Source organism: Aspergillus pseudodeflectus (genome assembly GCF_044049435.1).
Source record: "Aspergillus pseudodeflectus strain CBS 756.74 chromosome Unknown BJX68scaffold_3, whole genome shotgun sequence".
Taxonomy (NCBI): Eukaryota; Fungi; Ascomycota; class Eurotiomycetes; order Eurotiales; family Aspergillaceae; genus Aspergillus; species Aspergillus pseudodeflectus.
In genome coordinates this window covers 334849-347896 of record NW_027263779.1, presented here as the reverse complement: position 1 = coordinate 347896, position 13048 = coordinate 334849, and the positions used below count along the sequence as shown (strand labels likewise).

The following is a 13048-nucleotide window of genomic DNA, read 5'->3' as shown; positions in this document are numbered from 1 at the left end:
GTAACAGGGACATGCCTTGGTCAACCCCAGCTAGATAAACAAATATATCAATTCAACAACTCCCATAATCCGGTACATGGCATGATCACCGTCAACTGGCAAGAAGGAAAAGAAATCATGGTCCACCGTCGCCACGGTCAAACCCAATAACCAACACCAGCCCAGACCGGAAACCCAGCGCCACGACATCATCCTTTACCGCCGAAGCCGACGGCTCATGGCCCCTCAATAGACACATAATCGGGGTCCCATTGACCGTTATCCAGGGCTTCTCCAGCAGGACCGTGTTGCTCTTATCAGGCGTAAAGTAATCCCATTCGCCCCTTAAATCCCGGATATCAATACTGCCCTTATCCGTGACCAGTTGCGTACCGTCGGATGAGAACTTTGCTTGGGACACCAAGACCCGCATCCGGAACTCGTACTTCATTCTTTCAGTACGACTAAGGTCCCATAGTTGGAGGCGGTCATGTCGGTAAATCACACTTAATAGGGATTCGCCATCCGGGGGGAATGCCAGAGATGTAATGAGGAAGCCACATTCTAGCCTGTGTCGCACGGTGCCATCAGTGACGTTCCATAGAATGATCTGGTCTGGGCGGCTCGAGGACGTTGCCACTGTTTGGCTGTCCGGCGAGAAGGCAGCTGCCCAGACACCCAGGTCATGGGCCAAACACCGCTTTAAAGCCCCACTCGTAGGATCATAAAGATACACTCCTTCCGATCCGGCAGCCGAAGCCAGAAGTTGGCCATCTGGTGAGAAGGCCAGCACACTCACGATCGCCGGCTGCTCTAGTGTATGCAGCGTGGCCCCCGTGGTGGTATTGCATATCCTGACGGTTTTATCATGCGAACTAGAGGCCAGAATTCCGTCGCCTGAAGGTGAAAAAGACAAATGGTTTACCCTGTCAGAATGGCCTATGAGCGTCTGTTGTAAATTTCCTGTTAGGCAGTCCCATAACGTGATTGTACCGTCCCGGCATCCGGCAGCCACCAGCTTGCCATTTGGAGAGAATTCCAACACCTGAACGCGGGTTCCGGGAGCTTCTTCACCACCACCAAAGCCTTCAAGCGGAGATTCCTTGACTACATCCCAGGAATCCGGAACTTTGGGAAGAGAACGTATCTCCTTTGGTCGTTCGCCGCCGTATCTCCTTCGGATCGCGGAATTCGATGGAGAGAAGAGCAGGGCCGCGGAGTAAAGCTGAAGCGGGACGTTGTGTGCCAGCTCTCGAAATGAACTATAAAAGCGGACCCCGTCCTCCAGGATCTCAAGCACAACCTTGTGGCCCTGTTCGTGAATTAGTTATCTCGTTGCTGATCAAGATGAAAGGAGGCCCACCAGAAAGACTTGTTGGAGCTCGCGGAGCGTCCTGCTGAGATTACCGGAGCCATCAACAGAAAAAATCGCTTCCAACCAGTGAAGAAAATGCTCTTCGAGAAATTCGGCCACCTCTCCAATCTGGGCTTCTTGTGGACTGCTCTTAACAAAGTGATCCGCCCAGAAAAGGACCGCATACATCAATTCACGCGGAATATCCTTCTCTACGGCTCGGACATCCCGTCTTCTGCGCAAAAATGCCGTTGTTCCGTGGTCGGGTAAGTTCAAGATATTCTTCTTCATGCGGTCACTCAACTGCCTCAGGCAGCCTGTGGCAAGTTTCAAATGCATCGCCTGCGCGTCGACCCAGAACGGTGTCTTTGTTCGAGTATGCGGATCGAGGAGAAACTCTCGGAATGACAAATGGAATGGCCGAATCACCTCGAAGTCGGATTCCGGCACGCTGAATACCGAATTTAGGGAATTGAACCTCAGCCGGACGATCTTTTCGGGCATGGAAATAAGCTGAGAGATTGAGGCGACTGTCATCGGCGTGACCAGCAGTATTCCTGCACCGACGACATCCCGAAATTCATCAATCAGCCTTCCCTTCTTGGATTCGGTCTGATTAGCAAGAAGTTGATTGAAGATCGGCATATACGTCGCACTCAACTTTGACTCCTCGCTCTGATAATTGAGGACCTCAGACAAACTCTCGTCTGGGTCCCATTGAGGGTCCTCCAACACACGGCATATGGTCGCGGCAAAGACAAATAATGGAACAGATGTCGTGATGAGTTTTTGGACATTGCTGGTGCCCGGCCAATCCGCCGGTAGGTGCCTGTCTCTCCTGATCCGCGCCAGGCGATGATGGAAAAACAGCGATATGTCGTGGCGGATTTCTACTGTGGGGATATCGTGAAGAACAAGGTCTTGATGTGCCTCAGGACTTTTCATAAGGCCCATTCGGATCGGCAGCTCGGGGCGGCTGGTGAGAAAGACGCGGACACCTACCGGACCTACTTTTCCAAGGTCAGGGAGCAGCTCCAGAAGGAGCCGGACGTCTTGTACTGGCTGACATTCGTCCAGCGCGTCGACAACGAGGACTAGGGTTTGTCTGCTGGAGGTCTGGTGACTCAGGGCCCCGAGTGGCTGAAGGAGTAGCTTCTCGAACTGCTCCTTGAATGATTTTGTCGATACCTGATGGTCTTCCTTCAATACCGTTCCAATGCCGGCATTTAGGGCTGGCACATTTCTGGCTAATTGACTGGCGATTGTGGTGATGAATCTGCTCGCTTCGCCCCGCTCACCCTCGCCCCTCTTGAAAAAGAAACTCGCGCCCAACAATCCTTGTGCTCTGAAGTTACTGGCGACCGTCCGTGAGATGGTCGACTTACCCGAGCCAGCCATCCCGTTCAACCAGAAGATACATTTTCCCTCTGGCGACCGTGCCCATTGATTTATCTGGTCGAGGATTCTGGTCCGAGTACCGGGCAAGCATTCGGTCTCATGCTGGTTAATGTAGGAGTCGAATTCGGCGGCTGATATCGTGGGCAGCTTCTCCATATCGAGCTTCTGGCTGATATTTTCTGTTTGCCGTGAAACTTCGGCAAGTAGTACGCTGTCTTGCAGATTAGTGGTGGAACCTTGTTACGGGAAAAGGCTACTGTACGTCTGATCGACCTGTAAGACCAGGTTCAGCGATGCCTTGTGTTTGTCCAGGTCCCTCTTGATACTCTCAACTTCAGTACGCTGCAATGGCCATTTCAGCGCTCGAATCCCCAGCTTACTCATCGCTTTTTGTGGATGCCCTGGATCAAGCTGCTTGTCGAGAGCAGTCAAAGCGAGAAGACACTTATCAAGGTCTACAGCGATGATATCCGAAGAAACCAGCTTGGCCGCATGAGGTCCACCGAGTAGCTCCGCGAGCTTCTCGAGGGTCCTGGCGAACTGGACGATTTCTGATTGCAGCGAGGCTACATCTTCGCGGGCACTGCTCACCGACTTGGCGTAGCGCCCGCAGCTCCGTGCGATGCTCGCTGTGACTTGAATAAGAGCGATCACACTGGCCGTTATTGACAAAGGATCCATGAGGAAGCGGGAGGAATCTCCGTGTCCCCCTGGGAAACGCGTGCGTGGTTGACCGTGGGGGAGGAAGGAACGAGCGGGGCGGCTGTTGGCTTTAAGCCTGAGGCTGAATTATGAACGATGGAACACGGCCGATGGCTCGACGGTCAGGCCCTCGCGTGGCGCTCCTTGGTCTTGTCTGGTCACAATAGCCGATACGATGAGAACGATGGCGCCGGCAACATCCCCGGCTCAACTCAACATGCCGTGCCATGAACCACGATTATGGGTGCACTATAGATGTCCTGAATGGGCTGGGTTGCCCGAGGCGCAGTTCAACAAGGCTGGCAGTTTTTTAGCAATCTGGTCCCAGTCTCAACTAGAAGCTGGATCTCTATCCGGCACCTCTCATATGCGTGGAATATAGTCCACGTGTTCCCCATCCAGCTCCAACCCGAGTTGGCCGCAAGTCCGGATTGAGGCATCGATGCGGCATCCGCGGCTAGGTAGCTCCTCATAGTGTATGAATTTGAGGCTGCCATACTTCCTACGCTCTGGAATCCGCAATCCAAACTAATCTTTCAGACGTGTAATCGGCCTGGAAGGGTGCTCATTCGGATAAAACGGGAACTCCTGGTCGTCGGGGCCGGCGGCAGCAGGAGCATTTAGGTCGAGTGTCTATCTGGGGTCGTGCTCCTGGTGTGGCATTTAACTCTGTGATTAGCTTGAGATTGCGAGTGATACGACTTCGTTGACCTTTTCTTGGAAATTGATACTGGGGTTGTATGAATTGTATGTGGGTTGGTATTTATGGAGAATATATAAACGTCGACATCATGGAGAGCAAAGCAGACTGTCCCATGGCGTAGAGTACCGCCAAAACAGCCGCAATCCAGGGCATGGTTATACAATGCTATGGTTCATCTTCCCGTACCGCTTCGTTACAGAGTTAATCTTCACTTTTGGCAACCTCTGGTCAAGGCCCATCAGCCCATCGACGGCAATCTGGGCGCTCCGAATGCCATATTCAAGTCCACAGACCGTTTCGTCGGGAACTTCCGAAAATGCCCCAATGACCCCAATGTTACTCGGGCTCAGCGGAAAGGTACGGGGCCGGTCGCCATGGGCGCGTCTTACGAGTGCAGCCGAGGCCAGAGGCCACAGGGTGGGGATGGTTGTTGCGCTGGAGAGGGTCTCCTCGAACGCGGGCCATGGCGCCAGGTGTGATAACAGCTCGCTTAGGATCTCTTGTCCAGCACAGCAGCACATGGGCTTATGAATGAAATTGCCTGCCTGTTCTGGTGTGAGGCCGTAGCCCTGGATTGTACGGACCTCCTCTGAGCACCCTTCGGACGCGGCCGCGGAACTCGTGGGGATTTGTTGGCGCGAAAGACAGAGGCATAGCGACCAGTTGCTGTCTGGCAGACAGAGTGTGGACTCTTCGCCGATGCAATGCTCCAGGTAGGTGTAGAGGTCCGAGCTACAAGGATCAAGGATAACTGTGAAGGATTCCATTTTCGATTCGGACAGATGGGTACAGAATGCGGAGGGATTGCCAAACTCGGGGGAGACACGGGCAAGTCGGAACCACAGGGACCACGCGGGATTAAGAATTCGCTCTGCTCGTACCGGTATGGGTGATGGCGCTGTTCCATTACTCCCGACCAGCGAGCCTGAGTCTGTTGAGCCGAGGGACACAATGAGAATATCGTCTCGCTGGATGGGGATATCGAGAGACTTATTGCCCGTTTTCGCTTTGATACTCGATGCACACCTCCACGAGCTTTCTTTGGTGAACTTGATATTCTGAATCGAGGTGTCGGGCCAGAACTCAACTCCCTCACTGTGTAAATACTCGTCCACGGTCTCGTACAGGAACTTTGTGACGTGCCAGAAATCCACTGGTGTATCGATACGGCCATCTTGAGCCTCCTGCAAATACCTTCTAAGGCAGTTCTGGAACTCCATAGCGCTATGGGACGGCCGGTATCCAAATCTTCAAACCAGCAATGGTTTAGTTAAGGGGATACACCTCTCCTCAACCCGAGATCGAAGGGGTCTAGCCTACCTCATGGAAAGCAATATCCAGAGTTCTGACCCGAAAAAGGAAGCCCGAAAGCAGTCGCCCACGGTCTTGCAGGCCAAGCTCTGGCCATCATCGAGCATGACTTTCAAAAGATCCTTTCGGTCTGCTGGTCGCAGATGACTGACAGGTTGGTGGATTTTCTGGACCCTACAACTACCGCCGCGGAGCACGTAAAAGGATTTGCACTGCGTCGAATCGCGCTCGGTGTCCACCCTCCTGACCCCATCGAGGTTATGCGCATCTCGTCCTGCGAACCTGGAAACGCAAGATAAAAGGTGTGCTGTGCACCCGTCAATTGAGCCCGACACAAACCGTATTCCTTGACCCCGTGTTGATATAAGACCCTTGTCGTTGATAATCTGGTCGCTGTCCTCAGGACGGTTGAACAGTAGGTGGACATTGGGACCTGGAACGTGGGCGTCGTGGATGAGATAGACCGCAGCAGCGAACGACGACAGATCTGAGCCAATGATCCAGGCGTGAGTGACCTGAGGATCTCTCCGACAACACATTATGTTTTGCATATCGATAAAGCGGCGCTTCACCCGCGATATTGACATTAATACATTAATACATCTGAAATGAGCTGTATTGCTGAGGCAAGTTCATTGAGATCTGTATTTGATCGTTCATCTCAATCGGCCACTAGACCGGGACTGCTTGGGCGCGGTTATAGCAGTCCCTGTCTGAGTGTGTTTCACAGTGGTCTGACCAGTATAGACTACGTAAGGAACCCTATCCGGAGCTCTCCACAGTCCACTTGAACGATCGTAGTCCAATCATTTTCCAGCCTGCTCCGGTCCACCATTTGGAACGTTAGTGAACACGTGGGACTCCCCAAACTATCCTAGAGTGAGGGATTCCTGAATCACGACGATATGAGATCATTTTTTTAAGCGAGACTAGGCGAATAGGGAACATGATTAGAGCGGGGCCCTTAAAGTTTGGATTTTCTTTGGTCGTCACACACACGTGGTAGCACATACGATAGTCCACATGGGAGGCTTCGAGTTACGGGCACTCGATACAACGATGCAAGATGATCTGTGACATGATATGATAAAAATTTGTCTCCCAGGCAAAGGTGCCTGCCTCCTCCTCCTCACAGTCCATCGGTCGAAGGAACCAATTTCTGGAGGATATTTATTCCCTGCCCGGGTTTTCGACCCATGGCGGATAGCCTATGACTTGACAGTTGATATACGCGCCGACTCTGGATGGTGTGACCCGTCAAGTAGGAAAGAAAAATCCACTCCTGAATTTGCATGAGAATGTAAAGCGTTGATCAAGAGATGGGGTAACGGATCTAGAGATGGTTTGGCACTCGATCACGCCACCAGTAGTCACACTACCTGCTAGTGACATCACGAAAACCAAATGCCCGCCCAGTGTTGGTAGCCATGTCTAGTATTGTTTACCGCTCCCTGCCGTTGTAGGCTATGTGCTGGTTTCTCTGTCTGCTTTATTTCGTCCACAACAAAAAGAGAGAACGAACGAACGCACGCGAAAACAGCGCGAATAAACGCGATTGCTATTCGTGAAGTAGGCTAACTCCCAATCTGATTTATTACCCCGCCATGGTATTATCTCTTCAAATGCCAGGCCAGCCACGATGCGGTTGATGAATCAAGCCCTAGTGCTGGAGTTGAGGCGCCAGCTGGAAGGGACTCGGGCGGAGATATCACATTTGGGTTCGGAGACTTACCATGCGGATATCAAGTCCTGGTCCGAAACGTGCGAGAAGGATGCTGTATGTCTTGCCCGCGATGGCTTAGCTGCCGATTCCCATTCTTAAAATCCCGTACACTCTGGGCGATGGTCGATCATCGCTGATGCAGTCCAGGGGGCCATCGTCAAGGTCACCTCCGCGGAAGAGGTTTCCAAAACCATCCTCTTTGCGCGACGTCACAACATTGAATTTGTTGCCAAAGCAGGCGGCCATTCTACGAGCAGCGAGTCTGCAACCCGCGGTGGAATCGTGATCAGTTTAGAAAGGATGCGAGATGTTGTCGTGGATCCCGCCTCGAAGACTGTACGCGTCCAAGGTGGCTGCAGGTGGGAGGACGTGAATCAAGCGACCACCGCGTATGGCCTTGCGGTGGTGGGAGCGACAGCGAGTCAGACGGGGGTAAGCGCATCAGCTTTGGGTGGCGGATTTGGGTGGCTGACTGGGCAATACGGGCTGATCAGCGACAACCTGGTGATGGCGACTATGGTTTTGGCGGATGGCAGCGTTCTTGAGGCATCCGAAGACCGGCACAATGATCTCTTTTGGGCGATTCGCGGCGCTGGTCAGGCGTTTGGGATAGCGACGGAGCTGGTCTTCAAAGCGCACAGTATCCCCGACAAGGTGTTTGGAGGCTCGCTCAACTTTGAAGCCGACAAACTCGCCACAATCGTCGCGTTCGCGAACCGGTTCCATCAGCAGCAAGACGAACACAGTGGATTTTTCTTCGGCTTCAGACGCCCCTCTCCTGAGGAAGACTGCATGATTATGACGCTGCTCTTCTACAATGGTCCTATGGAAAAGGCGACCGCGTTCTTTGAACCGGTTCTCGCACTGCAGTGCGCGCTTGGCAAGGCCGATATGATGTCGTATACAGAGGTGAATAGACTCGCCAATGTCGAGCCAACACCAAAAGGTCGGAAATGGATTGGAGGAACCGAGATCAGCTTCCCACTGGAAGAGAAGCTAGCGCACGAGCTCTGGCTTGAGTTCGATCGCCTTATACATCTTTCCCCCACCATGGACAACAGCGTACTGGCGTTTGAGCTTCTGCCCTATGGGCAAGTCACCAGTGTACCGGTTGAGGCGACTGCATGTGCCAACCGTGGCCACTCCTACAATGCGGGATTACTCTTGTGCTGGCAAAACCCTGACGATGACGCAGTTGTCACTCAGAAAGGTAGAGCGCTTTTGCGCAACATTCGAAGGTGGCAACCGCTCTCCTATATAGATGGCGATGACCACGTCCGAGCTTACGCTAATTACGCTGGTAAGTCTGCATTCGTTCTGGCAACGCATTTTGCTCACTCATGCCAGGGCACAATTACAGTCCCAAGTACGTCTTTGGAGTCAACCTGCCGAGACTCCAAGAGTTGAAACGGAGGTACGACCCGCACAATGCGTTTCATAAATGGCATAATCTGGTCTCTCCATCTGAAGATATTCCTCGGTGACATCGATTAACCCGCTCTCGCAATACTCGACTCCGCACTGTATGGTCTCAACCTCCAAATCCTTGCAGGACCAATAATATCGAAGCAGCGATACTCTCATATTAACTACTCTTCTCGTGAAGACCTTTTGATTACACATCTTCTTCCCCTTTGCCCACAATCGTCACATTTTTCTGCCCCCAGTGTATTTATGTCGTTAACCGGCTTAGTCGAACGTATAATGAGACTGTTGGGCCTTCACAATATCGTCCAGACTCCGGTGTCGTAGCCGATAAGGCTATAGTCCTATCCATTGGGCGTTGCAGACCTGTGGGATCTCCCCCAAGACCCCTCTCTTGCTGCGATAACCAACGAGAGAGCTGGGGGTGGTAGAAGAGTACTCTTGTCCCAACCATTGCCTGATTTTTGTTTTCATTTTCTGACTTTGCTAGCAGCTCTATGTTGCAAAGCTCGGAAACTCGGATATGGATGTATCGTACTTTACTATTCGACTTTCCGAGGAAGTGCCCATTTCTAAGGTTTACCTTTATCGATATAGAGGAACGACCGCCAAACAGGCGAATAAATAGGCAAAATAAAGTATTTCAAACTGGCTTCGGTGGCAAAGATCAGAGCGCTCTGGAACGTCGACGCCTAACTGATGGTTGATGACAAGCATCTATAGCTTCGGCGAGGGTCTCGTGAGAATTCATGCTTGAACGTTTTCAGCCTCGTAACTTCAATGACAGCGAAATTGGTAGAGTGAGTGCGAGTTGCCGTCAGGTTCAACATTGCCAGCGCCAATACTAGTACAGGGTAGTTGACATTACTTCTTTGAAGGCCATGTGGTTCCTCGTACCACGACAGCCAAGTCCTGGGGGCCGTCACCGATGCGTATCTTAGACAATGCCCCGCTCGTGGAACGCTCTCGGCCGCGACCCGAACCACGGACGTGCATATCGACTGGACACGGATCCCCATGGCTCCAATGTGGATCTTAGTCCCGCTTTCATTGCTTCCATGTTTTACTAGAAATCTGAGAGATGACTGAAGAAGATATCGATCAGACCACTGTATATCCATGTCTATTGAAGAGGCAACTTAGCTAGTGCTTGGGCTGTGGATCTTCCGTAGTCACCAAATATCAAAGACAGGAGAATCGACATCGGGTGGGAACAACAAGCTTTTCTATCTCTCTCCCTCTCGGCTGACTTGTACGGACACTCAAATTTAGGAATAATATCATGCAAAGAGAGATCTCTCGGGTTGCGATAATCGGCGTCGGCCAGGTCGGTGCTGCTGTTGCATATGCGCTCATCCTCGGCTGCGTCGCTGATGAAGTCCTCCTCGTGGATATCCGCGGAGAATGGCGGGACGGGCAGGTGCGCGACTTGGCGGACGTGGCATATGCAGAAGGGAGCAGGACCCGTGTCCACGCCGCCGACTTCCGTGACGCCAGCCAGTGTGACATTGTGGTGATCACGGCTGGTTCAAAGTTCTCTTATGGTACGTGCATGCGCATGTAGACACACACAACCGCAAGCCGCTATATTGAGGCGGCAGGAATGTATCGTATCGGCCGATAAAGTGGGCAACATATGCTAAAGCCTGCCTAGGCCAAACCAGCCTGGACTACCTGTTCCGAAACACGGGGATCCTCAGGTCTGTGGTCAACGAGATGAAGCCATTCAGACCAGATACCATTCTGCTTGTCGTCGCAAACCCAGTCGACCTCTTGACTTCGCTGGCCAAGGAGCTCGCTGGACTACCCCCCTCTCAGGTCATAGGGTCGGGAACTTTGCTTGCTTCCGTGCGGCTTCGCGGGCTGTTGGCGGACAGTGTTAACGTATGTTGCAGTTCCCCCCTTCTTGGGCGAGAGGCAATACTAAGAAGAGGGCACAGGTTGCACAGAGTTCGATAGATCTGTATGTGCTCGGGATCCACGGCGACGAGGAGGTGGCCGTCTGGTCGACTGCAACAATTGGCGGCGTGCCTCTAAAGCACGCACTCCCTGCCGCGAGTGAGGACGCGGAGAAAGAACGGCTCGCACGGGAATGCAAAACGCGGTCGCGCAGCATTGTCAGCGCCAAGGGGGCAATGTCCTTTGGGATTGGATCCGTCGTCTCAAGTATCTGTACCTCGATCTTGCAGGACAAGCGCAACGTTCGACCGGTCAGCCACTTCCAGCCGGAGTTTGGATGCTGTTTCAGTTTGCCTGTTGTTCTTGGACGCACGGGCATTATTCAAGGGGTCCCTGCGGGCTTAAGCGCCGCGGAGCAAGAGGCTGTGGTGAGGTCTGCGAAGGAGTTGAGACGCACGCTGGATAGGGTATCGGAACAGTTTTGATTATTTATTGTTTCGTGACCATAATAGCAAATTGTATTGAAACTGCAACGAAATTGCAAATTATCATTTCAAGTTACACACGAGAACAACCAAAGTTGCCACTGGGTACACGCATTCCTTTTAAACAGGGATATTGTCAATGGAAGACACACGTTGCTCTTCACTGCCACAAAGCTGTCCGGACTGACCGAGATTGAATCAATATACTGCTTTGCGAGGAACCGAGCGAACTGCGGGTGATGGCACAGATACCAACCTGGCACCCCTTTTTGCGGCAGACTGCGATAACCTCTGCAATCATCCACTTTACTGCCTTGGAATAACACCGCCGGCACGCAAGTAAGAGAGCCTCCTTCCCTTCCAACGATACGTGCCATTTTCCACTCCCTTAGATGACTCTTGCGAGGCACTTGTAGCTCGTACTCGATCTCAGCAGACGAATCGACATAAAAGAGGATATGCCCGTGGCCGGTTTCAGATCCGCACTCCTCGGGAGCGGGTCGACTCTCTGTTCACCAGTGAAAGGCGCGAGTTGCTTCCATTCCTCCTCCGAATGCCCTTCTGGTCGTCTGCCGTATGGAGTTCTGTCATCTTTGGGATGCGCAGTCGGAACGGGAACTGGTGAGCACCCGGCGCGAGGCTGGTATGTTGGTCAACCAACCCGAGAACCCGCTCGCAAAGGCGCACTTTCGCCTCCCATCGCGCCTATCCTGGAAGACATAAGGTTGTGGCTTCGCGTACGATTCGGGTCGTCGCGCGGCTGGCGAGTGTCAGGGTCATTTTATACAAGGTCAGCTGCTTGGTGGTCTGGATTTCGACTGTGCCTTGGGCTAGCCCGCCCGGAGCGCCTTCGGTTGTCACTCCTGGTATTGTTGTTTGGAATTAGAGAGGAATGACGTTGGCTGTGCGGCTGTCTGGGAAATCTCAGAGGAAGAGGAGGCTGCGATGCGGTTCTGCCTTACCAGGTGCTCTTGGGATGGAAGCGATGGCAGGGCGCCGCGCATGACCTTTGCGAGGGTCAACAAACTCATGATATTCGTGGTACTCTTAAAGTGTCTATGTGGTGATCTACCTCCAGCAGGTATGGTACCTCAGGAACTGCTGTACACCTCACTGATTGTCGGAGCTATATATTATGGGTGCTCCGAGAAAACCAGCGTCGCGTGTCTAATCTCTGCCCCCTGTAGGAACGCCTTGATCCTCGCAAACTCCTTGAACCCTTCACTCTCCGCAAACTTCATATGCTTTTCGACATTCTCCCACCCGGAAAACAATACGAACTCCTCCTTCGAATCCCCCTCCTCACCAACCTCCTTGTCCTCCCTCCACGCGCCCCATATCCCCTTGCCCCCATTGAATTCCTCAAGATGATGCTTCGTTTCATAAAAGGTCCGCTGGAAAGCCTCCTTATCCCCATCCGAGACGAAATACCTCCCAATAGCAACCACATCAGCCTTAAGCGGACGCTCCTCCTGATTCCCCGTTGCATCCGACGAAGGGATGTCAAGATGTTCCAAGAAAACGAGGTCCACATCCGCCGCCAAACCACCCATAATCGCCTGATTCGTCTCGGACGGAATCCACTCGTCGACATGCCGCGACACAGACTCCCATTTCCCGGAGATGTAGAACAGGCTCGGATCTTCGATCTGCGATAGCACGTGTGTGGGTGCGTTCGTGTAGCGTGCCTGTTCTGGGATTCCCTCGCGCAGCTTGCGCAGTGTGTCCTCATTTGCTGGGGCTGTGATGGGTTGGCCGTTTTTGAGCCGGAGGCAGGCGAGCTCGCGGACGGGCATGTTTGCGTTGGGGCGCGTAGGTATGGAATTTCTGCAGACCAAGCTGACTGGCGCGGAAAATACGTTGTGACGAAGAGAGTGACTTTGTGAATATGCGCGTGTACTTTGTGGCAGGGTTCAAGGTGATTAAGTAGTATACGATGTACGGAGTACGGCGACGCCAGTAAGGCACCAAGGCATGACGACAGACCACTCCTGACGGAGCTGCCCATGATCGTGAGTTCTATTTTAAGATCGACTTGGCCAACTTGGGAAGTAGGCTAGCCAGGAAGG

At 52.7% G+C, this 13048-nt stretch overlaps 5 protein-coding genes across 5 annotated transcripts; 2 read left to right on the top strand and 3 right to left on the bottom strand.

Annotated features, from left to right (window-relative positions):
* Positions 1-115: 115 nt before the first annotated feature.
* BJX68DRAFT_261728 (WD40 repeat-like protein) lies at positions 116-3412 on the bottom strand (the record flags this gene model as incomplete). Its single annotated transcript, XM_071044226.1, has 3 exons — positions 116-1291; positions 1343-2942; positions 2994-3412. 3 exons carry the CDS (start codon positions 3410-3412, stop codon positions 116-118), a joined length of 3195 nt encoding a protein of 1064 aa, XP_070904221.1.
* Positions 3413-4167: 755 nt separating this feature from the next.
* BJX68DRAFT_226084 (oleate hydratase) lies at positions 4168-6101 on the bottom strand. The gene is made up of 2 exons (XM_071038454.1): positions 5457-6101; positions 4168-5384 (listed from the first exon to the last, which is right to left on the bottom strand). Exons 1-2 carry the CDS (start codon positions 6032-6034, stop codon positions 4292-4294), a joined length of 1671 nt encoding a protein of 556 aa, XP_070904220.1. The 5' UTR covers positions 6035-6101; the 3' UTR covers positions 4168-4291.
* A 782-nt stretch (positions 6102-6883) lies between these two features.
* BJX68DRAFT_226081 (FAD-binding oxidoreductase) lies at positions 6884-9248 on the top strand. Its single transcript, XM_071038453.1, has 3 exons — positions 6884-7224; positions 7318-8470; positions 8518-9248. Exons 1-3 carry the CDS (start codon positions 7087-7089, stop codon positions 8652-8654), a joined length of 1428 nt encoding a protein of 475 aa, XP_070904219.1. The 5' UTR covers positions 6884-7086; the 3' UTR covers positions 8655-9248.
* Positions 9249-9877: 629 nt separating this feature from the next.
* On the top strand, positions 9878-10979 carry BJX68DRAFT_261725 (lactate/malate dehydrogenase family protein; the record flags this gene model as incomplete). The annotated part of the gene is made up of 3 exons (XM_071044225.1): positions 9878-10139; positions 10250-10479; positions 10536-10979. The coding sequence occupies 3 exons, from the start codon at positions 9878-9880 to the stop codon at positions 10977-10979; spliced, it is 936 nt and encodes a 311-aa protein (XP_070904218.1).
* Positions 10980-12112: 1133 nt separating this feature from the next.
* On the bottom strand, positions 12113-12775 carry BJX68DRAFT_261724 (uncharacterized protein; the record flags this gene model as incomplete). The annotated part of the gene is made up of 1 exon (XM_071044224.1): positions 12113-12775. One exon carries the CDS (start codon positions 12773-12775, stop codon positions 12113-12115), a length of 663 nt encoding a protein of 220 aa, XP_070904217.1.
* Positions 12776-13048: the final 273 nt, after the last annotated feature.

Bases quoted from the DNA above. Each gene is read 5' to 3' on its own strand.
- BJX68DRAFT_226084 (XM_071038454.1), bottom strand. From the start codon at position 6,034: ATGTCAATATCGCGGGTGAAGCGCCGCTTTATCGATATGCAAAACATA. The intron at 5,385-5,456 runs GTAGGCTAGACC...GCTGGTTTGAAG, and splicing joins TGGATATTGCTTTCCATGAG to ATTTGGATACCGGCCGTCCC.
- BJX68DRAFT_226081 (XM_071038453.1), top strand. From the start codon at position 7,087: ATGCGGTTGATGAATCAAGCCCTAGTGCTGGAGTTGAGGCGCCAGCTG. The intron at 7,225-7,317 runs GTATGTCTTGCC...GATGCAGTCCAG, and splicing joins AAACGTGCGAGAAGGATGCT to GGGGCCATCGTCAAGGTCAC. The intron at 8,471-8,517 runs GTAAGTCTGCAT...CACTCATGCCAG, and splicing joins AGCTTACGCTAATTACGCTG to GGCACAATTACAGTCCCAAG.